This window comes from Callorhinus ursinus, unplaced genomic scaffold, assembly GCF_003265705.2.
Source record: "Callorhinus ursinus isolate GAN/ISIS: 27379988/994484 unplaced genomic scaffold, GSC_fseal_2.0 scaffold77, whole genome shotgun sequence".
Classification (NCBI taxonomy): Eukaryota; Metazoa; Chordata; class Mammalia; order Carnivora; family Otariidae; genus Callorhinus; species Callorhinus ursinus.
In genome coordinates, this window is record NW_027397139.1 from 708,176 (window position 1) to 732,748 (window position 24,573).

At 54.1% G+C, this 24,573-nt stretch overlaps 1 protein-coding gene across 7 annotated transcripts in view; it reads left to right on the forward strand.

The window, feature by feature from the left end:
- The window catches only part of RFX2 (regulatory factor X2), a 91,449-nt gene that overhangs the window by 61,002 nt on the left and 5,874 nt on the right, over positions 1–24,573 (forward strand). For 6 of the 7 annotated variants that reach the window (XM_025861357.2, XM_025861358.2, XM_073887254.1 and 3 more), the window contains 9 exons: positions 7,563–7,637; positions 14,823–15,004; positions 16,910–17,029; positions 19,405–19,520; positions 20,408–20,526; positions 20,925–21,037; positions 21,442–21,596; positions 22,883–22,980; positions 24,079–24,228. In XM_025861357.2, coding sequence (XP_025717142.1) covers positions 7,563–7,637; positions 14,823–15,004; positions 16,910–17,029; positions 19,405–19,520; positions 20,408–20,526; positions 20,925–21,037; positions 21,442–21,596; positions 22,883–22,980; positions 24,079–24,228 — 1,128 coding nt within the window. The remainder of the gene's footprint in view (positions 1–7,562; positions 7,638–14,822; positions 15,005–16,909; positions 17,030–19,404; positions 19,521–20,407; positions 20,527–20,924; positions 21,038–21,441; positions 21,597–22,882; positions 22,981–24,078; positions 24,229–24,573) is intronic. The other variant, XM_073887253.1, reaches the window with a different exon arrangement.

Genomic DNA, 24,573 nt, shown 5'->3' on the forward strand with positions numbered 1-24,573 from the left:
CTGTACTATGACCTCACACATGTGCCAAGCATTTGCTAGAAGCTTCCTCATCCTCTGCACATCAGAGCTTTTGTCCAACTGTCAGAGCAAAAACTTTGCAAGCAAACGCACGTTGTTTTGAGAAAGGAATTTTGCCAATTGCGTGTCTGCTTTTTTCTCTGACTCAAGTATTTATCATCACTTTTTTCTTTAACTGAATAGACTCCTTTTTTTTTTTTTTTTTTTAAGCGCCACTTTAGGTTCACAGAAAAATCGAGCGGGAAGTCAGAGAATTCCCGTAGCCCCCCACCCCCACCCCCACACTCACACGGTTCCCCTCATTAGCCTTTCACGGAAGTTTGGTACGCTTGTCACCGTCAATGAGCCGATCTAGACACACGGTTACTATTAACTAAAGCTCCTGGTCGACGTTAGGGTTCGCACTTGGTGCTATGCGTTCTATGGGTTTTGACAAACATTCAATGATATCATCACTTCTGAAGCTGGTTTTGCACGTTTCTTTGTGAAGGTGGGAGCAGTACCTGGGTTTACTTGGGAGCACTGCTCTGAAAGAGAGATCTGAGGTTTTCATCTCTCTTCCGCCTCCAGTGACAAAGCTAAACAAGGAGAATGTCATCCCGGAAAGAAAGCACTCTTTGGTGCTTATTCAGAAAAGTCACAAATAATTTACCAGGGAAGTCGTTCCTGTTCGGGGTAATACAGACCCGCTTAGAATGTCAAGGGCGACTGTGGACAAATGGGCCGTCCGTTGATCTGATGAAATCTTCTTCCACTCTTTGCCCATTTCTCATTTTCTATTTACTATGTATGCAAAATGACCACAGTGTGTGTCTCTGGACTGGATCCCGGTCCCGAAAAAGGACACCAGTGCAGTGGTCATCACATTCAAATGAGATCTTTCATTGACTCATCGTGGTGAATGGGGGTTGATTTCTGGGTCTTGATCCTTGTGCTGAGATCATGCGAGATGCTAACATTTGGGAGGGCTGGCCGAAGGGTATACAGTTCTTGGTGCTGTTTTTGCAGTGTTTTTGTAAGTCTGGAATTATTTCCAAATGAAAAGTTTATGATTTTTTTTTAATTGAGTAGACCTCTATTGTTTAAAGCTCTAGGAATTACGAGAACTAAGCACGTCAGCTGCTAAAAATGATTACCAGTAGCACTTAGGACACTCACAATATTGTGCAGCCATCCCCTCTATACCCATGTCATTTTTAAAAAAATCGGTTTAACAGTGAGGTCTAATACATCCGTAATGTGTAATTCTTGGTAGAATTATGGGGCAGCGGGGAGCAGCAAACCAAAGCCCCGCAGCCAAATCCAGCCAGCTGCCCGGCTTTGTAAATAAAGTTTTATTGGCACACGGCCACACCCATTCCTTCACTTGTCTGTGGCTGCTTCCCAATTATAAGGACCGAGTTGAGTAGTCGTGGACAGAGACTGGCCCACAGAGCCCAAAATACTTACCATCTGGCCCTTTACAGAAAAAGTTTGCCAACCCTTGAGCTGTAAGAACTGGCCCAGAAAGATAATCACAGAAGATTAAGTGATAAACCCAAGTGTCAGAACTGAATGAGTAGCACAGCCCCAGCTGCCGAGAAGATCATGAGAGCCAATGTAAATCTGATCAAATGCAACTGAGAGGACCCACACCGGGCTACTGGTAAAGGCGTCTCCTCCTGTGTGGGAGTTGGGTGGGGCCGGGGAGAAGTTGAGGCAGGGCTTGGATGTGTGCCAGGCCAGGTGCCCAGGGCACCAAATTTCAGGAGGCATCCCCCTCCACGTGCCCAGCGTGCCCTGACACGACCTTGAGGACGAGCGCCTCCTTGAGTCTGGAGCCCTGGGTGCCTCGCTGGCCCCACCGCGGTCCTGGCCCTCAGTGGAGCCTGTTCTCTGCTGAATCAGATTTTCCTAGAGCAAGCATGTATAATATTACTTACATATTCTTAAAATGTTTTATTAGCAAAGGAAAAGTGGGCAAACAGATTTACAATGCCCTGTTTTCCCAAGCCAGCCTCCCCCCGTCCGCAGTGATGAGCCCCAGGATGCTCTCCATCTTCCCAGCCGGCCCTTCACTGCGGGCCGTTTCCTTTCTGCAGAATTCTGAGTTAGATCCCTGCCCTCAACGTCCCAGCAGTGTCTCTTTCTTTCTTTTTTAAACTACTCTCCATGTTCTTTAAAGACCCAGAAGGGTTGTTCACAGAGCATTTACACGTACGTGGCCTCTGTGGCCACATAACTAAGCTAGACCTGAGGGGGCAGGGCTAACCCTAGCACGTTTCTGGCCTTGTCCCCACTCCGCCCCGGCCTTTCCGGAGACATCCCCTCCTTTCCCACTGCTGGCCCCTGGAGGCGTGGTCCCCATGTCAGATTGCGGCAGACCCATCTGGAGATGCCGCCGTGGCTTCAACAGTGGTCATTGCTGGCCCTTGGCAGGGGCAACCCCTACCTGGTGGGCCCTTTTAATGAGATTATTATGTTACAGATGGAACGGCCACTTGGGCATACACACTCATGAACCCAGAGAACTAACGTCCACCCTCCATTAGGAGGCCCCAGTACGGTCCTTACATCTTGGTGGAATCTTGCTAGGATCATACATGAAAGGAGAGGAATTTTCTAAATAGTTGGCTTATTTTAATATACTTGGGAGCTACTAAAACTTGCCTGCTATCTGCTTTTACATTAGGTTCTTGAGACACTAGATCTTTGATCGCGAGTCCTTACATATTTTCTGCCCTCCTTCTGAACAAGCCCTTAAAGCACGATATGTGTCCCGTTCCCCCCCATATTCTGCTACTAATTCATGTAGCAGAAACAGATGATATTAAGTGACCAATCAAAAGGAATATTACTGCATTGCATTGAATCAAAAATAAAAATTAAGCTCTTGATAAGTCAAGAAACGGATGCATAAGCACAATACCAAGACGGAAGGAAACTGCGGAAGCTCAGAAACCGGAAATGATTTTCGGGAAAGCTGCCTGGGCCTGGGGTGGGGTGGGGCACCACTGCGTCCATCCTTGGCTCCTCCTTACTGGTTGATATGTGGGCCTGTGCAGATAGCACCTTGATAAGTATCTTTAAATAGCAAAAAGTTAAACTCCAGTCAAATATAAAACTAGTTTTTATTTTAAGCATATTTAAACACTAACTTCTCCAGCCACTGAGGGGACTGAACAAAGCGTTTGTACTTGTGCAGTAAGAGTCGCTCTGGCAGGTGTGTAAGGAAGACTCGGACTTGAAGTCAAGTGCAGGATGCTCCTTGTCCACGGATGCAGGGCTGGGAGGTGGCGCCGCCGCTCCCTCTGCTGGACAGACGTGTGCGCACTGCGCCGTCAGTGCTGACTCTGGGGCGGTAACATCCCCATCTGGCCTTGGGCGAGGTGGGGGGGTGGTTTCCTGACCTTCACCGCCTACTGATGTTTACACGAAGATTTAATTTTAAAAACAGTGAAGGCCTTGGGAGGTTCCACTGTGCATTAAATTAATTTCCTGCATCCATGGGCTTGATCGGACCCTATTTAATAGCTGTGGGTTCTTCAGGATGATCTTATGCAGCAAGCCTTAAATTTGTGTTCTTTTCCACAATACTCTACAGTAGTTTTTAGCAGGCAGTCCTAAATATGTCTGGCACTCCTCTGGGTGTCCCCAAGACCCTCCCAGGGGCCCCACGGGGTCAAAACTGTTTTCACAATAATACCAAGCCATCAGCCACCGCTTTCCCTGTGCTGACATTTGCACTGACTGTGCAAAATCAACATCGATGAGCCCCCGGGGCACAAATGCAGGTGCAGAGTGAGGCAGAGGCGTCAGACTCTCCCAGACGTCGCCGTCGCCGTGGTCTTCCCCACCCTGCTCTCACAGTGAAAAAGAAAAGAGAAGCTGAGGAGGGGGTACTGCAATTTCCGGTAAAGGTTAACCTATGGTCCTTGATGGAGCTGTTAATTGCTGTTAATTGTATTAAATCTCAGTCCTGGAATTCACATCTTTCCAATATTGTGTGTGACAAAAGGCACTTCTTCTGCCAATGTATGATGACTGCCCTAAGGAAAGGCCGCTGGCAAATGACTGTGAGCCGAACCAGCCATTTTTGTCACGAAACACCGTTTGCTTGAAGGAGTAACAGACAAATGATGATTATTCAGACTTGGGGAATTGGCAGACATTTACTCAAAAATGAATGGTGCGAGGTGGATGTATCCAGGAAAACAGCCGACTAATTTGGTTGCCAATACATTTTCAACCAAAAAAGAATTAGAATTTTGAGCTTGGTAGTGATACTAACAAATGTGATTTTCAGTACCGTATAATGAAAGCATGTCAACATTTGGAACATCTGCAGAGTCAGTGAACCAATATTTTCCAAGTGACTGGAGCGGGAGGTTACAAAACCACACATGTGGGGAGAAGATCCATTCAAATGGCAAGGGAGAATAATGGGTTTTTTAGTTGTATATGTTTTATCAAGGTCAAATTCACATAACATAAAATGCATCATTTTAACCACTTAAAAGTATATGATTCAGCGGCGTTTAGTACATTCTCAGTGTTGTACAACCATTACCTTCTTCAGTTCCAGAACATTCTCATCACCCTGTAAACTGGTAACCCTGACCAGTTAGCAGTGACCCCTCCTGCCAGTCCCTCCTCCTTCAGCCTCTGGTAACTACTCTGCTTCCTGTCTCCAAGGATTTTCCTGTCCTGGACATTTCATATAAACGAGCACCATACACTCTGTGGTCTTTTGTGCCTGCCTTCTGTCACTGAGCATGATGCTTTTGAGGCTCATCCACATTGTAACATGTATCACTACTTCCTTCCTTTTGGTGGATGAATACTAGTCCATTGTGTAGATACACTGCATTGTGTTCGTCCAGTCATCCGGGACTGACACTTGGATTTTTCCGGGTTTTTGCCGTGGTGAATCATGCTCCTGTGAACATTCACGTACACGTTTTTCTGAATATACCCAGGAGTGGAATTGCTCGGACGTAATAGTTTAACTGAGTTTATGTGTCACTTTTGGAGGAACTGCCGGCCTGTTTTCCACAGCAGCTGCACCATTTTATATTCCGCCAGCCGTGTGTGAGGTTCAAGGGTCTCCGCATCCTCGCCGACACTGGTGTTTTTTTCTTTTACTTTCCTTTCTTTCTTTTTTAATACCCGTACTAGTGTGTGTGAAGTGGTATCTCCCTGTGCTTTTCGTTTGTATTTCCCTAATGACTAATGATGCCGAGCATCTTTTCATGTGCTTCTTGCAGACATGTCTGGTCAAGTCCTTTGCCCATTTTTTAACTGGGTCATTGGTCATCTGGTTGTTGAGTTGTGACAGGTCTTTATATATTCTGGATACAAGACCCTTGTCAGATAATACAGTTTGCAAATATGTTCTCCCATTCTGTGGCTTGTCTTTTCACTCTCCTGATAGTGTCCTTTGCTGTACAAAAGTTTTTAGTTCAGGTGAAGTCCCGTGTATCTTAGTAAAGATTTTTTATCGTTTATTTGTGCTTTTGGTGTCATATCTAAAAATCCATTGCCAAATCCAAGGTCATGAAGATAACCTTATTGTACATGACTACCTTATGTTTTCTTCCAATCATTTTATAGTTGTAGCTCTTACATTTAGTTCTTTGATTCATTTTGAGTTGATTTTTGTATATACTGTGAAGTAGGGGTCCAACTCCATTTTCATGTGGAAACCCATTTATCCCAGCACCATTTGGTAGAAAGTTTACTCTTTCTCCATTCAGTGGTCTTGACACCCTTGTCAAAAATCAGTTGACCATAGACATATGGGATGAGTCCTGGATGTTTAATTCCATTCCGTTGGCCTGTGCACATCTGTGTCTGTCCTTATCCCAGTACTGCACTGTCTTGGTTACTGTAACTTTGTAGTAAGTTTTGAAATCAGGAAATGTGAGCCTTCCAGATTTGTTCTTTTTCAATATTGTTTTGGCCTAATGCCATACGAATTTTAGGATCAACTTGTCCACTTCTGAAAAAGCAGTTGGAAGTTTAATAGAGAATTTGGCTAAGGATTGCACTGATCAACTTGGAGAGTATTGCCATCTAAATATTAAGTCTTCTGATCCATGAACATAGGATATCTTCTGTTTATGTAGGTCTCCTTTAATTTCAGTCAGCAACGTTATAGTTTTTAATGTAAGTATTTTACCTCGTTGGCTAAATTTATTCCTAGGTATTTTATTTTCTCTGATGCTGTTGTAAATGGGATTGTTTTCTTTATTTCATTTTCCTATTGTTCACTGTTGAGAAATATAACTGATTTTTGTATGTTGATCTTGTATCCTGCAACTCTGCCGGGTTTGTTTATGAGCATTCATTGTTTTTTTGTGGCTCCTTCAGGATTTTCTGTGTCTAAGATCATGTTATCTGCAAACAGAGATAGTTTTACTTCTTCTTTTCTGATATGGATGTCTTTTATTTCCCACTGTTGCCTGACTGCCCTGGCTAGAACTTCCAGCACAGTGTTGAGTAAAAGTGGCGACAGTGGACACACACAGAGCTGTCGGAAGAGGTGATGGGCAAAGCAGAACCCTCTCATTCCTGCCCTCGGGCTCAGGAGCCCCGTCCAGCCGTTCTTTCCAAAATACGTGTTCCACCTGCTTTTTGCACACACATCGCTGAAGTCTGCCTTCCCTGCGTGTTTGAGGAAGGTCAGGGTGTGCATCGGGTTATTTCCTTCCATTGCCGTTCTCTGCCTGTTGTGGTGGGCTCCAGCAGATTTCCCATTTCCATTTAATATGCACAAGTGGGCGTCAGATTCGGCACATATGGTGAATGTGGCAGGAGCCGCACACAGCCGGGTGTTTGCTCCTGTGCATCGGCCTGCTGGACCACCTTAGCTCCCTGCCTCCATGAGGTCCTCGGAACCCAGCTCAGAAGCCCGTTCCCCCCAGGAAGGTGTCCCTGTTAGCTCCCTGTGACTTTGCCCAGCTCACGCTTCATGAACATTCAGGAGCATATCTCTGTGACATGTCCAGTGGCCCCAGGGTTCAACGCCTCCCTGTGGCAGGGCCAGGGTCTCTGGCCTTGTTGGTATCTTCCTGGAGCACCCAGGAGGGAGACCCTGGGCTTTGTGACAGGACAGGCCGCCCAGAACATTAGTAGTTCCACCGGCTGTCCTTGGGTGGACAGCTGATTCTCCCTAGCAACCGATAACAGGTCCAGGGGAGCAGCAGGGTGATTATTCTGCTGGCTTTGCCTCTACCTGAACTCACGCCTCGGCTCGGTAGTCATGCTGTGCAGATGTGAAATGCCGCAGCGGGTGTTGGCAGAATGCTCCTTTGTGCTGTTGGCGCTCCTGGGCTCCCGCGCTCACCCGCATGTCAGGAGTCACGCTCCCCTCCCGGGCCACAGCTTTTACTCGCTGCCTAACCACGCCCCCCTCCCCAACCCGCGTCAAGCCTTGTTTTCATTTTGTAGGCGCTTGAATCATTATTTGGATATTAATAAAAACAAATCTTGGCTGATGCTAACCATCTGATTTCCTTTTTTTTTTTTTCGTTTTGTTTTGTTTCTGCACACATTTTCTTTAGCTTGAAATGGCGATTGAAAACCTCCAAAAAAGCGAAGGGATCACTTCACACAAAACCGGTTTACTCAACAGCCATGTAAGTGTGTGTCGACCCGGCGGCCTGCCCTGCCGCACTCGTAACCTTCGTAGGCATCTTAAAAACAAGCGAAGACCATGAAATGCCTCTCAGGTGCTGAAAGGTGGGAGGGAGGGGGGAAGCCAACCTAGGATGCTACATCCAGCCAAAAAAAAAAAAAAAAAAAACCCTTCAGCAGAGTGAGGGAAAGCGTCCTGCATCCATGCAGGTGGCTGGTAACAGCACATACCCTCCGGGTGCTCGAGGAGGGGAGAGCGAGAGTCTGCGTGCTCCCTGCAGGGCCCGGGAAGGCAACGGGCACCACAGATAAACTGATACTAAGACAGGCGGCAACCACAACAGAAAAGGCAGGACTGGGGGCACCCTAATGACTCTTAGCTGCCTTTCCTGTCTGTGATCAGCTCTTTGGGGAAAAAAATAATAATAATAGGAGAAAAGTGCAAAGCAACAATACTGATTTTAACTGTAGGATCTTTCTCCTTCGCTCTCCTCCTGGGGAGACCGTGATGGTAGCTTCCGTGCCAGGAGGCAGCAAACGTCCCTGTCTCTGGGCAGCTTCACGGGGCAGGATGGGACTGGAGGAGGTGACCAGCTAAGAGTCTTTATTTCCTAACTAGGGCCCCATCAAGACTTTGGTACTGGCCGGTGTGCCAAGTGAGGCACTGGCTCAGAGGGCAGTGATGTTGGGGCAGAAACTCAGCTAGGGAAGGTCCAGAAACTTCTAGGTTTCTGGATTGGCACAGGTGTCCTGGGCTGCTCCAGGTACCCGTAACCAGGGCCGTGCACTCCTGGGCCTCAGAGGCCCAGTCCCTGGAAGGGAGAGCAGTCTCACACCCATCATCTCAAAGCAACAAATACAAAAAAAAAATAAGAGAGCATCAGGGCCCTGCTGAGGGCCCCGCCCCCCAGACTAGGTGGTTCATGGCCTCCCTGTCTCTAGTTACTGCTGGACAGTGTCAGCCCCGTGGCCGATCTGGGGAGGGAACAATCGGCAGTGTGTTCTTGCTCAGTCTTAAACTCAGGCCACTGTGTGGGCATGTCTGAACAGTGGCCTGCTCTGTTCAGCAGGGCCCTGAAGCAAACACGCGTGGCCTCAACACGGCCCGTGGGCCCCAGCACTGGGTCAGCCTTGAGGAAGGCAGAATGTGGGGCGCAAACCCCAGGCAGGCAGGGCTCCGCAGGAAATTTAAAATGTCTGTGGGGAAACGCATGAGCCGCTTGTCTCTGGCTGCAGGGGTGCTTCTGGCTCCTAACATGTTTCCTTTGGAAGGAGATGCCTTTGACTGCTTCCCTGCTGGTTCGGTTTCTGAGCAGGAAACACTCCCTGCGTCCATTTCTCCCTGGCCGTGTGTCGTGTGTCGTGTGTCGTGGAGCTGTGAGCAGCAGGGTCTGGGCTTGGTGGCTTAGAATCAGACAAGAGAAATTATCTTTCTGAAGAGTTGACCCCGTGCACTGGGGTGAAAGCCTCCTGGAGCCCGTCCAGCCGATGTGAGAGCCAGGAGGGGAGGGAGAGAATGGGTCCTGGCCCCTAGCTGGGGCCCCGTGTCCCTGCGGTGGCCGGCCATGCTCGCTCATGATGCTTGTCACCCTGGCCACCCGCAGCTGAGTGGGCTCCCGTGCCGGGCGACACTGGCCGAGTCCCGGCTCCTTTGCCAGCCCGGCTCTAGGGCAGACGAGCCGGACTGGGGGCTGTGCCCCACGGACCCATTTTCCTGGTGGCCTCCCAGCCGGCCCTTCTCCAAGAGCCGGGGTCGCGGCGTCCCACCCGCGCCAGAGCTGTGCTGAACACAGGGGCAGAAGGAACGAGGAGAACTCACGCCAGGGAGCTGGGAATGCGCGGGCAGTAGCCCAGCAGCTGTGAGAAGGCTCACCCAGGTCACACGGAAGTGTGCACAGAAGCCAGCCGTGCAGGTTTTCCGCTGGACCTGGTTCTCGTGCTCTGTGGAGTTTGCTTCCCGACGACAGTGATGACGACGGGCTAGCATGGGGTGGTGTCCAGGGCTAGCGAGATGCCCTGAGCCTGGGAGGCGAGACAGTGCCTTCCAGACCCAGCTGATGTCGGGGTCTCCGGGAATTTCCCCACCTGCCCTCAAGGGGCTGAGTGAGACCCAAGGGGGTCTGCAGGTGGAAGGAACCTTCCAGCCTCGGGTGGAAATAGGCTGGAGCGGTCTCGAAGATGGGGACGGGCAGATTTGGTGGCATGAAAACCAGGGTTAGCTGCTTGCAGGGAAGGAGGCGAAGCGCTTGCCCTGGGCAGGAAAACGCCTTCCCCCACCGCAGACGCAACCACCGTGGTGCCTGGTCTGGAGGGACTTCAGGCAAGGTCCCCCGCCTTGAGCAGGGGAGGGGCCTGGGCTCCTCCCAGGGCTGCCCCTCAGCCGTCCCTCAGATCCCTGCCCAGAACAACACCCCCCCCCACGCAGGGACCCCCCCCACCACTGGTTCACGGTCACTGTCACATGGGGGCAACGTGGTCTATGTAGTAAACCCTGGGAGGAGGACCTGCTTGTAGATTAATTGTATTTAGATTCTGTGACTTTTTTTTTTTTTTAATTGGGGACCACAAATTGCCAAAGATCACGTGGTCTTCAGTTGGTGGCGGACCGCAGGCCCGAGTGATGACTAAGCATGCCGTGCAGACCAGGGTTGGGGCTTGGCTAGAATCGGCAGCTTCCTGGGATGGGTCCCTTGTCCAGAAATTGCTCCAAATTATTGTGGCAAATGCCTCCAGCAGTTGTGGTCAGACTGCTGGTTTCTTTCCCGAAGCCTCCTCACCGCCTTGCTGACCCCACCCTGACTCCCAGTGCAAAGGCTGTTTCCCAGGTGGCACCACCACCTGGCCCCTCCCACCTGCAGGCTTGGAGCTGCAGCTCAACACAGCGTGTCCAAAGCCGAGCCCCGACTGCCCCTCTAACCCCTGAGCCTCCCACCATCCTCTGCTGCTCCCCCTCGCTTCCCATCCTCCTCCCAGACCCCACCTCCAGACGCTCTTGACCTCGCCTTCAGAACCATCCCGAAGCAGACCACTTCTCCTTCCTCCACCGCCACAGCGCCCACCATCTCTCCCGTGGAGTGTCGTGCCCACCACCTAGTGAGCCCTTGGTAGCTGCCCTCCCCCAGCTTCCAGGCCCTTCTCACAGCAGCGGCCGCAGTGATTCTACTGAAACCAAAGCCAGATCATGGCACCTCTCTGTCCAGAAGCCTCCAGGTCCCCCATCACACTCCAAGGAGGAGCCAGCATCATCAAAACAGCCTCCGGGGCCCTGCCCGGCCGGCCCTGTCCCTCCTTCCCCTCCCCCTCCCCTCCCCCTTCTCTCTGCTCCAGCCACACAGGCCCCCTCACTGTCCCTCCAACACGCCAGGCCCGGTGCTGCCCCAGGGCCTTTGCACGGGCTGTTCCCTCTGCCTAGAATGCTTCCCCGTGGCTCCCTCCCTCAGCTCCGTCATGACTTGACTCATTGGTCCCTTGAATCAGCTTCCCCTCTGTTGCAAAAGGGGGAGAAAGCATAACTGATTGTTCTGGGAGCTGCGAGAGGTGTCAGCTCTCTCTGGAGTTACTTCTGCTTGGGAAGAACTTGCTGTGATAACCATGCATCATTGTTCTCGATGCCAACAGAATTACCCAAGTAAAGAGAGCCATTTTTCGTTTCAACAACACGGGGCTGGGGGATGGATGGTGATAAGCCGAAGCGATCGTTCTTCCGGAGCACTTCCTCATACATGTGAGCCGGTCCTGTCGAGGGCCCCCTCCAGCCCACCACCCACGGAACCTGACCTCACCCTTCTCGTCTGAAAGTCCGTGTTCCTCTCCCGCTCCCAGAGGATTCCCTAAGAAGCAGCACTCTGTGCTCCCGGGGCGGGGGGGGGTGGTGCAGGGCAGAGCGAGAAAGTCTCCAGCTCCTGCACCCTGACCGTCGGCTTCCCGCATGCTGGGGGCCCCTCTGCTCCTCAGGACCCCTTCTCTTGGTCCGTTGCACCTCCTGGGGGTGCAGACGTGGGCAGGCCCGGTTCCATCTCTACCCGCCTGGGGTTCTCATTCCAGTGGGGGAGACGAACAATAAATAGATAAGATGCACCTGCTAGCTTCAGAGGGGGACGTTCTCTGAAGAAAACCCCGGGGCTCAAAGAACCCCCTCAAATACCAGCCCTTCCTCACCTGGATCCCAAACTGAGAATAAGAGAAGGTGGTAGCCAGGGAACCCAGTTACCCCCCCCCCGCCCCACCACGCCTTGTCGTGGGGGGGGGGGGCAGCTTCCTGGCGCCGATGGGGCTGTGCTCACCCCCTGCCCCTTCCAGATGCCCCCTGAGGGGCCTACCGCCCCGCAGCCTCCCTGAGCCCAGGGCAGTGCCATGCTGCCGTCACAGCTTCCGGCAGCAAGGGGAGAGAGCTCAGGGGCCAGGGAGGACCAAGGAGGTGGCTCCCGGGCCAGAGCGAAACTCTGGAGAGAAAAAGGTGGCAGGAAAAGCACATTTAAGGAGAGTTGGAAAACTAAATATCAAGTGAGGCGACAGGAAGTCCTTTTTGCAGAGGGGGGCGGCTTCCTGGGCGCTGCCCTGTTCCCGGGGCCTCTGCGGGGGGCTGCGCCCCCCCCCCCGCCGCCCTGTGCTGTCCTAACTGCCTCTCAGTGGCCCCGCCGCGGAGGCGGGGAGGGGGCCAGCTGGGGTTCCCCGACGCTGGGACACTCGGTGGGTGAGGGGCCAGCTGTCAGCCGCGCAGGCCCACAGCCTGGGGCGGGAGGGCCCAGGGCCACGCGGGCCGCACGGGGAGCAGGCCAGCTTCGTAGTGACCATGGCGCGGCGGCTCAGGGAGAAGCAGGAGCTGCGCCCGGCCCCTCCCCGAGGAGGCTCCCGCAGCTCTGAGACTCCTCTGCAGAGCCTCTCCTGGTTCCCCGGGCGGCAGGGCAGCAAAATACACTGGGCCTGAAATGCGAGGCCTTCCGGCCACTCTTCCTCCTCCTCCTCAGGCCCTGCGTGTGTGAACGCCCTCTCTGTGCGTCCCCCCGGAGACCCCGTCCTCAGCCTTGGTACCCCGTTAGCACGCCTGCGCCCAGCCTCTGCCCTGAAGCCAGGCCCAGCAGTTAGGCGACCTCCCCTCCAAAGCAGAGCCCACGACCCCAGCCCTTCCTGACGCCCGATGCGTGTCCTTCTGTTACAGGACCCTCTGCTCTGTCAGTCCCCACGTGTCCCTTCACTTGGACCTTTGGCCTGTGGCCCACCTTCATCCCACACATGCAGCCGTGCCCACCTCGACCTCTGAACCTTTCCTTGCCCATGGCCGGCCCCGCCTCGGGCCTCCCACTCTGGCCCCGCGCTAGATCAGGAGGCCCGGGGTGGAATGAAGGCACGTCAGGCATTCACTTGAAAACAGCCCAACACAGGCAGGAGGCGGCAGGTGGGGCTTAGATGAAATGAACTTGGCCCCGAGCGGACGACTGTAGAAGCAGGGGTCCGTTATGCTGCTCTCTCTACCTCTGTGCCTGTTAGAACCTTTCCATAATAAAACTGTCTTTGAAAGGGGAGACTCCAGCCGACTACCCCCCCCCCCCAGCGTGCGCGTGCGGGGGCCGGCTGCGGCTGAGCTCTCCCCGGGCAGACGCTCACTTCGGGTCTAGAAGGGTTCAGAGGGTGTGCGACGTGCTGGGGCCCCCACACCTGGGTCGGCGGGGGCCCGAGAGCCCCTCACCCTTCCCACGCAGGATCCTGCCTACAGGCCTGGGGCCCAGGCACGACTCCTGCCCTTCTCCAAATCCCCAGCACGGTTCAGGGCTTTGGTATTCACACATCAGACCTCCCTTGATCAGGGAACAGACGCACTCTGCTGGGCAGGCCTCCTCTGGGCCGCTGCCTGCTGTGGGGGCTTGACTCTGTGTGGACGGCTCCTGCCCTTCTGACCCGATGCTGAGCCGGGGGCGGGCGGGGAGGGCTGCTGCGGGCAGCGACTTGGCTGCCTCCCGGCCTGGGCCCAGAACCTGGCGCAGAAGCCCCTTCAGTACTGTGTCCCGTTTCCGCGTGCAGCCTCCCTCTCAGAGACGCGAGGGGAGGCCGGTCCGCCTCCGCCTGTCGTCCTGTTTTTTGTTTTCTTTTGTTGTTGTTTCCGAAAGAAAAAGAAAAAGCTTTCCTGAGAGAAAATACAGCACACCTTCCAGAGCGTATGGTTTCCGGGCCGCTCGGCCAGTCCCCCAGCCGTGAACACAGACCCCTGTGGAGGCACACACGTCCTACCTCAGGGAGGAAGCGCAGTCGCTCGCATCGGGTCTGAGAGCTGCTAAGAAGAGGGGCAGGAGAGGGGGGCGCCTGGGTGGCTCAGTCGTTAAGCGTCTGCCTTCGGCTCAGGTCATGATCCCAGGGTCCTGGGATCGAGCCCCGCATCGGGCTCCCTGCTCGGCGGGAAGCCTGCTTCTCAACCTCCCCTACCCCTCTGCTGTGTTCCCTCTCTCGCTGTGTCTCTCTGTCAAATAAATAAATAAAATCTTTAATAAAAAAAAAAAGAGAAAGAAAAAAGAAAAGAAGAGGGGCAGGAGGAAGGAGTGTCTGGGAATTCCCCCTTCCACTCCTCCCTTCCTTCCCAGCCTGTTCTAGGAGAATCTGGCTGCCCCAGGGTGCAGAATTCCTGGTTGGAGCCATGGATAGTAGCACAAGCAATAGGGCAAGAATTCACGCAGGGCAGGACTTTCCTATTCAGTGACCAGCAATGAGACAGGTGGCCGAGCCCCAGCCATCTTAATCCTTAGATGGACGATTTGTCCCTCAGTCACAAGATGTCAGGAGGGGTGGACAAGCTCTAAAGGCCCACATTGCCCTGTTTAATGCCGGGGGCAGTGCTGATGGGTCTGCCGAGCTTTCTTCAATCTTCCTCTTCATCTTGACATTCCTGTCAGTTTAAGAGACATGGTGTCTAAATGATTAGGAAGACACCCAAGAGGTCTCAGTCACTTGCAGGTTTTTGTAAATTAAGTCAAGGAATCTGAAAACCAGGCTGAACATTGAAGGAATAAATACAGGAGTGGAGAGAAGCTATTAATTCATGTGCCTGGAATCTCTCAAATCCAAATCAGCAACAGTGGCTATGAACTTCCTCATCACGTTAATGGAGAGAAAGTATGTGCTTCTCTTAATGAGTCCACGTTAGCCTTTCAGCATTTTGGGGGATCCTGACGAACGCAAGCGTGTCTGTCTTCATCCAGCTCCAGTGGCTGTTGGATAACTACGAAACCGCAGAAGGCGTGAGTCTCCCCAGAAGCTCTCTCTACAACCATTACCTTCGGCACTGCCAGGAGCACAAGCTGGACCCTGTGAATGCCGCCTCCTTTGGGAAGCTGATTCGCTCCGTGTTCATGGGCCTGCGGACGCGGCGGCTGGGCACCAGGTGTGTATATGGGGGTGCCCGGTAGCCCCACGCCCACCCGTCCTCCTGCGTCCTCTATACAGATACTGAGCTTTTGGAGAATGTGGTCTTTCTCCTTCTGCCTGCATGCCCCTGGGTGAACTTGGAGTTGTTCTGAATTGGCAGCAGCACGGGCCTGACTGGCCCAAGGCATTGGCCATGGGCCATCTCTCTCCTGGTGACAAGGACACAGGCTTTGCTTCAGCACTCACCGTTTGTTTAAAATTTTCCATAATAACAGGTTTTCTTAACAAGCAGCCTCTGGATTATCAAGTAGAGTTGGATTTATGGTTTCTTGGTGCTTTCTGCTCCGCCTGGACCTGTCCACCACAGCCTGCCCTTGGCCTGCAGCAGCCAGGGACTGCCATATGCCGCAGACTTACCCAGGCAGGAAGCAAACACTCCTCCCACTAGAAAACAGCAGCCATACTCTATCCAAAGTGGGGGGCCTAGAGCACACAGAAGGGGCCAAGAGAATGTTCTCTGCCACCCTCTGATCCTTTACAGAGAACATCCTTACAGAGCATCAATGGATAGAGGGAAGGAGGGGGAGCCCCTGGTCTCTGGGGACACAGCCACCACTGCCTTTGGGGCCTCTCCAGACGGTTCATGCATGGCCTCCACCGTCAGAGTGTCCTGGACGCTGGCCTCAGGACTGGGGTTTTTCTCCCCACTGCTTTCCCTCCTCCTGGCACCAGCCAAGCTGCTACCTCATCCAGAAAGGGCCCATGCTCCGCCCACTTGTCCCTATTGCCCGACACACGTCTATCCTTCAGTGCTTCTCTCCTGAGGAGCCCTTCTGACCTGTTTTCTTAACCAAATTGCCTAAAGCCCTCTGATCATTCATTTCTCACATAATAAGCTATGATAGTGTTTCCCAAAGCGTTACCATTTCCTAGATCGTGTTGTCAGATGACTGGGGGCAGGGGGTGAGGATGGTGATGCTGATGGTTGGGATGGTGATGATGACAGTGATGATGGTGAAGATGATGATGATGGGATAGTGATGACGGTGGTGATGGTGATGCCAATGGTGGTGATGGTGATGGTGATGCTGATGGTGGTGATGGGGAAGATGATGATGGGATAGTGATGATGGTGGTGATGGTGTTGATGGGTGGTGATGATGCTGTGGTGGTGATGATGGTGATGTTGGTGATGATGATGGTGGTGGTGATGTTGGTGATGATGGTGATGTTGGTGATGATGGTGATGATGATGATGGTGGTGATGGTGATGCTGATGGTGGTGATGGTGATGCTGATGGTGGTGATGGTGAAGGTGATGGTGGTGATGGTGATGATGGTGATGCTGATGATGGTGAAGATGATGATGGGATAGTGATGACGGTGATGATGGTGTTGATGGGTGGTGATGATGCTGTGGTGGTGATGATGGTGATGTTGGTGATGATGATGGTGGTGGTGATGTTGGTGATGATGGTGATGTTGGTGATGATGGTGATGATGATGATGGTGGTGATGGTGATAATGATGGTGATGGCAGTGATGCTGGTGATGATAATGGTGAGTGTGTCGATGGTGATGGTGGCAATGGTATGATGATGATGATATTGATGGTGATGCTGGTGATGATGATGGTGGTGAGGTCATGCCAGGTCAAACAAAGCTGGACTGCTTTTCCCACTGCAGGACTTCTCAGAGCCTTTAGAATACTAAAATGCAAGGGGGGGATATCTCCGAGAGGCGGATGCCCAGTACAGAATTTCCTAAACCTCTCTGATCACGGAACAGCCCGTGAATATTTCCCACATGGTCCAGGGAACACTGAACCTGAGCACCCAAAATGAAGGGCCAAGATAGAGCACTTGTCTTGTCATTCAGAACATCTGCAAGGAGAGCTGACCCTGAGATGCTTGGTTTCTAGGGGCAACTCCAAGTATCATTACTATGGGATCCGCCTGAAACCAGATTCACCCTTGAACCGGCTGCAGGAGGACACCCAGTATATGGCCATGAGGCAACAGCCCATGCATCAGAAGCCAAGGTGGGTGACCTGGCCCAAAGCCAGCCTGAGGACTGACTTTCCTGCCCAAGGCAAGGGTCAGGTCTGAGTTTCACTTGGAGAACATACAGAAAAGTGTCTCTCAAACATTAAATACATAGGGAGGAGGGAACTCTGCAAACTGTGATGGAAAAAATAGATTCATGTGAACCTCTGTCTCCAACGTCCCGGGAGAGCGAAGGCACGGGCAGCTGGGGATGCAACCTCATCCAGCTAACAGAGCCTTCGGATCTTTCTTTTTAAAAAAAAGTAGCCATTATTTTTTAGAACAGTTTTAGGTTCCCAGCAAAATTGGGTAGAAAGTGCAGTTTTCCATATGTCCCCTGTGCTCAGTGCACAGCCTCCCCGCCGTCAACGTAGCACCAGAGCTGTGTGTGTGTGCCAATTGGCCTCAAGTCATCATTACCACCTCAAGTCCGTACTGGACGTTAGGGGTCACTCTGGGTGCTCCATTCAGATGGGTTTGTACAAATGTATAATGACGTATCCAGCATTACAGATCACACAGAGTAGTTTCACTGCCCTGAAAATGCTCTGTGTCCTGCCTGTTCCTCCTTCCCTCCCCTCAACCTCGGGCAGTCACTGACCCTTCTACTGTTTTGCCTTTTCAGAATATCATAGAGATGGAATCCTAGATCTTTAATTTTCAACTATAGGGGGGGAGGAAAGGAGATAACACTAAAACTAACCCAAGAAGCCTGGAGAAAGAGTTTATATACTTAAGTTGCTGCGTCTTCCTGACATTTTGATCCAATGGCTGGAAAGGCCAGGCCATTTTCCGGAATGTTCTCTTCTCTATCCATTACACACTGACTCATCTTTTAAGGCAGGGGTCAGCAAACCTTTCTGTAAAGGGCCAAAGAGCAAATATCTTAGGCTTTGCAGGCCAGACATTCTGTCAAGACTATTCAGTCCTGCCGTGGTAGCATGAAAGCCGGCACAGGTGATACAAAGACCAGTGGGCGTGGCTGTGTGCCAATAAAACTTTATTCACAAAACAAGGAGCAGCACTGGCCCTCCACAGCTGGGATTTGCAGGCCCCTGGTTATGGCCCCACTCAGTGTCACCTCCCTGGCAGTCCTGCAGTCACCTCTCCTTCCCTGCTTCCCTCTGTCCCTGGCTCCTCTCCAGGGTCCAGACTGCACCATATGGCACCTTCATAACTTGGCCTATCTGTGTGCAGCTAAGAACCCACTTTAGCGGCTCTGAGGCCATCCCAGGGACTCCAAACCACATGTCCATTCGCGGGAGTTGGAGGTCACAGAAGAGAGTCTGCAGAACGTTCTCCAGCAGCCAACAGATAAGAGTGGAACCAGCAGTCCGTCCTGAAGCTGCTTGTCCAGACGTGGACTCTGTAGCTTCTTGTTGTTGTTTGGTTTGGGGTCTGGGCCCCTACAAACACCCGTAAGTCATGACACCAGGCAGAGTGTTATCTTCGGAGCAGCTGTACGTCTCACGGTGACAGGCTCGTGCCATTTGCGCTTGGAAGCACCGCCCGAGTCAGGCAGTCCACACGTGTCTGAGAGGCTTTTCTCCATCCTCACGGGAAGCCTGGCCCCCACTTTCCACAAGGAAAGGCACTCCCCACTGGAGTTGGGTCCCCCTGCTCTTCCCACCGCACACCATCACCACCTCGCAGCCGCCCGCTGGGCACAAGGCACACCGGGCCCTGGGGAGCCCTTCTCGGGGAATGTTTCCCGTTTGCCGCCAGGACAGGCTGTCCACTGCTTTCTGACTCAAGGCAAAATGAAAGTCCCAGAATTTCCTTTGAGACCATGTAATAGTAAGATATTTGTGATTCTATATAAAGAAGTTCGCTTATCTGCTAAGGGAGAAGTATTAGGGGGAAAAAAAGATACCCACACAAGCAACCCTGAATATCCATCAGCGGATGAATGGATAAGCCAATGTGTCCATCCAGACAATGGAATGTTATTCAGTCTTTAAAAGGAAGGACACCTGACACCTGCCACAACATGGAGGGACCCTCAGGACACTGGGCTCAGTGAGAGGAGCCAGACCCAGAAGGACACATCCCGCAGGACCCTACTCCCAGGAGGTCCCCAGAGGAGTCCCGTCTACACAGAGAGGAGAGGGTGGGAGCCGGGGCTGGGGCAGGGGGTGGGGATGGTTGCAGGACGGCGTGAGTGTGCTTCATGCCACTGGGCTGTGCACTTAGACATGGTTATGATGGTGAATTTCATGTTGTGTGTATTTTACCACAAGTTTTTAAACATTATACACACACACACACACACACACACACCCAAACTGAATCCTGCTCAGTTCTCTGCTCCTTGAGCCCCCTTTGGGCCATACAGCTGGGGCCTCGTGATGGCACAGTGTCCCCTGCCCAGGTACCGGCCAGCCCAGAAGACAGACAGCCTCGGGGACAGTGGTCCGCATGGCAGCCTGCACAGCACACCGGAGCAGGCCATGGCCGCACAGAGCCAGCACCACCAGCAGTACATAGGTGAGTGCCCCCCGCCCCGCGTGCAGGGCCTCCTGGGGAAGCTCCCGTGTCCACTCAGCTCTTCCGGGGCTCACGGGTTTCAGCACCTGCGGTGTCTGCAGGGGTGATTGAAACAGTTGGCTTGTAGAATACCTCTTGACGTAGAAATGTTCTAGATCAACCTTTATGGCATCCCCAAGGCTCAGGTCATGATCCCAAGGTCCTGGGATCGAGCCCTGCATCAGGCTCCCTGCTCAGCAGGAACCCTGCTTCTCCCTCTCCCACTCCCCCTGCTTGTGTTTCCTCTCTGGCTGTTGCTCTCTGTCAAATAAATGAAATCTTTAAAAAAAAACAACAACAACACTGGCTCTCCCCTCCTGCTGGCCTGACCCACAGCTGCCTGGCCCTTCCCTGGGAGAGCCCCTTCCCTGCTGGTGCCACGGCCGCCCCAGGGAGCACCTGACTCGCAGCCTGCCTCATGGGTCGCGCCCAGGGAGGCTCGCTGTAGTCAGCGTCCGTGGGCACACACACCGAAGGCGTCAGTGGCCTTCGTCTACATTTAGTGTGTTTTTGGAGCCCAGACAGAACCCTTCAGGAAAGTAACTAGGGATGGCCACGGCCAGCGCCCTCCCCAGATTCACTACCCGGGGTGGCCCCCACACTGGGGTGATGGGAGCACCCGCTGAGTGCCGGGGCCTGGGCTCAGGGCTCGTCTGCATATTTACTGTCCCTGGGAGATGACAGTGTTGTCCCCATTCCGTCCCTGAGAAAACCAAAGCTTAAAAGTGGTGAGACCCAGGGCCGTGGAGCGGTCACTGGCAACCCTAACCCCGACCCTAATCCCCCAGCATATGGGACTCTTGCACGTGGCCCTTCTGCAACTGGGCTAACCCCCGTTTTCCTCCCAGATGTCTCTCACATCTTCCCGGACTTCCCGGCGCCCGACCTGGGCAGCGTCCTGCTGCAGGAGAGCATCACGCTGCACGACGTCAAGGCCCTGCAGCTGGTCTACCGGCGGCACTGCGAGGTGACCGCCCTCCCCCCGCCCCGCCCGGGGAGACCCTGAGCCTGCGCCTTGGGGGTGGGGAGCCGAGCGAGCCTCCCCTCCCCCCCACAACCCGGTGAGGCGGTCAGTCTCCCGCGTCTCCAGAACTGCCAAACTCTTCGACATCACCAGGTGTCCCTGGGTGACCCGGAGGAGGAGGAAGAGGCAGGAGCGGCCCCCTGCTTCCTCTCACCAAGTAGATAAAGATCTCCACTCTCTAAACCATGGCACGTCCGTCCCCTCTTGTGGTCTCTCTCTGGATTTCAGGGGACCCCATTGCAGCTCTCCACGGCTGCCCGCTTGGCATGTCCCGACAACACGTGATAGGCACGCTTTTTAACACGCACATCCGTGAGGTCGACGGCTGTGTTTATTCGCAGGCAACTTTAGACGTCGTGGTGAACCTCCAGTTTCACTACATTGAGAAGCTGTGGCTTTCCTTCTGGAACTCGAAAGCCGCCTCGGGTGATGGCCCTGCCTCTCTACCTGCCAGGTAACTGCCCTCGCCCTGCCCCCCGCGGCCACGGAGCCACCGGCTCATTTCCCAGGACCCCGGGGCTAACCTGCAGGCTGCGGACACCCACACTGTGACCCACAGACAAATGCGTCCCCTTTCCAAGAATCGGCGCTCAGAGCCCCCTTCTGTGTGTGTGTGTGTGTGTGTGTGTGTGTGTGTGTGTGGTTTCCACACTGTGTTGCCCATTCCCTTGCTTCAGCACGAGACACTGTAGAGGGGAGCCCGTGCTGGCCCAAATAGGGGACGTGTCATTCCCCAGCCACAGGCAGGGAAGGGGGCGGCGCGGGCCCACTGGGGAATGAGGTGGGGCGAGGTCTGTCCCGGGGGTCCCCTGCCACTCTGTGGGCCACAGCTCACCCCGGCTCTCCCGTCCCCCACAGCGACGGGGAACCCGAAGGTGCCGTCCTCCCGAAGGACAAGCTGGTGTCTCTGTGTAAATGCGAGCCCATTCTCAAGTGGATGAGGGACTGCGACCACATCCTGTACCAGGCCCTGGTGGAGATCCTCATCCCCGACGTGCTGCGGCCGGTGCCCAGTAAGCGGCTCTTAGGGCTGCTGCGTCCCCCTGGCAACCCCTGTTCTTTCCCTGCCCTCCCCCCCCCACCCAGAACGAGGCCGAGCGGAGGGCCAGCTCGCAGCTCTGGAGGCCCGTCACCCTTGGGTTGCCGCCTACCAGTGCTGGCCCAGGCTTCGGTGCGCTCGGTGCTACGGGGCTCCCAGTGACACTCCAGCCTCCAAGTTCCTCTGGGGCCCGGGATGCCCCCCAGGAGATCCCCAGAGTGGGGCCAAGGTCACGGGATAGCCCTACCCCTCCCTGTCTGCACGTTTGCTGAAAGCCCTCAGAGAGTCTCGACCCGCTGTGCCCCTCTGCCCCCGGGGCCGCCTGCAGTGCCCCCCCCGCCCTGGGGGTGATGACACACGCCCCCCCCCCTCCCCGCAGGGGGCACGCCCTGCCAGCCCCTTACAGGCTCTCCCTTGCGGCCCCCAGGGTCCTGAGGGTAGAAGCCCTGGAGTGAGGAAGCTGGGCCCTGAGGCCTCATGCTTAAGGAATGACTGGGGGGGGGGGGAGGGCATGGGTACACCTGGTGGTGACCCATCAATATTTGTGCCCTTTGGCACAACGGAAACTTCGGTCTTTCTTAATGAACTGGTCTGCTGTTTTTGTGCCACAAAATGGGAAACAGCCAAACTATTGCGTTTCTCCTTTGGGCTCGCCTGCCGCAGAACCACTCATTGCAATGAGCAGTTAGAGTCTCTATGTTAAGGTTTGGGTCGGGGTATATTTGCTTTTATATTTTTGAAGTTTTTTCTTTTTAAACAGTCTGATTTGTTTATTTGCAAGCCACCTCACAATAAACTTGGAAGTTGGTGGAAGATATGTACGTGCATGTGTGTGGGTCAGGGCTTCTCAGCACTGTGGACTGTTCTCTGTAATGGGGGGAGGGCCGTCCTGGGCACTACGGAGGGGGGTGAGCCCAGCCCCCACCTGCTCGATGCCAAGAGCTTCCCCCATTGGGACGACCACAGATGTCTGTACACATTCCCCCAGTATCCCCTGGGGGCAGAGTCGTGCTGGGTGAGGAGAACCACTAAGGCAGGAGGTAGAGGAACAGAGATGAAGGCACTGGGTGGCCCCAATTCTCACCCGGCGCCTCCCTCACTAAAAGCCCTAAGTTCTCCCTGGTCTCTCGTCCATGTGTGCTCAGCCGCCTCTTTCTCTTGCTCCAACAGCTTCATTGCATGTGCGCCTCTTCCATTCCTGCTGATCCTGATCGGGATCAGGACTGCCTTTCTCACTGTGTCACGGCTTGTGTCTCCCAGGTACCTTGACACAGGCCATCCGTAATTTTGCCAAGAGCTTGGAAGGCTGGTTGACGAACGCCATGAGAGACTTCCCACAGCAGGTCATCCAGACCAAGGTAACCGCTCCGCTCTGTGGGGGGCAGCTGCCCCCAGGCTCAGGGAGGGGCTCTTGGCCCTGTGCCCAGGCAAAGCAGGACGCTCCCGAGGGTCCTGAGGACCATGAGTCCCCTGACCCCCAGGAAGCCTCCAGGATGCTGGCGATGTGGAACGGACACTCACAGGGAGGGGCACGACAGAAGCTGTCATTTGCTGTGATGCATTTGGGTGCATTCAGAACAGATAGAATGTTTCTATGCACCTCACGGGCAGGAGGGTTTAATCTCCTTGCTGTCACCCTTACTGCAATAGTCTTGGCCGCAAAGCAGAATTTAAAATGTGGAGAGCGGGCCTCCGTGCGCAGAAGAGAGTGACGGCTGCTCTCTCAAGCGCCACTTAGAGACCTGCGCACAGGTGAGGCCACGCTCCAAGCATCAGGCCGCCCTGACCCGGTCTGGAACAATCTGTTAGACCAGTGACTCTCAAACCTCAGGGTGCAGGGCGCCTGGGGCTCAGTCGGCTGAGCATCTGCCTTCAGCTCAGCTCGTGATCTCAGGGTCCTGGGATAGAGCCCTGCGTCGTCGGGCTCCCTGCACAGCAGGGAGCCTGCTTCTCCCTCTGCCTGCCGCTCCCCCTGCTTGTGCACGCGCGCGCTCCCTCTCTCTCTAATAAATAAATAAAATCTTAAAAAAAAAAACATAGCCATGCTTATTAAAAAAAAAAACAAAACTCAGGGTGCATCGGAGTCCCCAAAGTAGGGTAAAATTGCAGATTCCCAGGCCCCACCCCCACGAAGCTTGATCCAGCGGCACCCAGGAGTCTGTATTCCCCCTCCCCGGCCACTCCAGAGAGCCAAAGGAGTTCTAGAAACAGCAGCGTAAGCACCCTGTCCCGAGGCCTACCTCCCCGATGCTATGGCGTCTGCTCTAGATGCCGAGATGCCTCTTGAGGTTTGTGTCCTCTATTTATTCTCACTCTTCGGGTCCTTGAAACTGTTGGAAGAGTGGGTCCCTCTCTCCCGCTCCTCCGCACTGTCCCGGAGCCCACAATCCCTCCACGGAGAGGAGAGGACGCGCTCTCCCCCCGCGCCTCACCGTCTGCACCTCCCTCGGCCACAGGTCGGCGTGGTCAGCGCCTTTGCCCAGACCCTGCGCAGATACACGTCCCTCAACCACCTCGCTCAGGCAGCCCGCGCTGTGCTGCAGAACACCTCCCAGATCAACCAGATGCTCAGTGACCTCAACCGCGTGGACTTCGCCAACGTGCAGGTGACTTTCTCCAATGCGATTCCCCGCGACCTGGGATGGGGCGTGGGGACCAGGCTGCAGATCAGCGACCCCCACCCCGCCTTCCAGCCTTGAGAAAAAGGCTCAAAACCACAAAATGCAACCAGCAGCAAAACCCAGCGTACATGAGAACAGGGTCAGGGCGGAAGCCCCCCTCCCTGCAGCCCCCCAGGGGCGCCAGGCCTCCAGGTGCTGGGACCCACACCTTGGGTCACCCTCCTTAAGAATCTACCTTCCTGCTGCCATTTTCACAGCTCTCTCCTCTGGGCTCAGAAAAGTGCAGGCTGTGTTCCTGCGTGTCCTGCCTCAGTGATACTCACGCCGAGT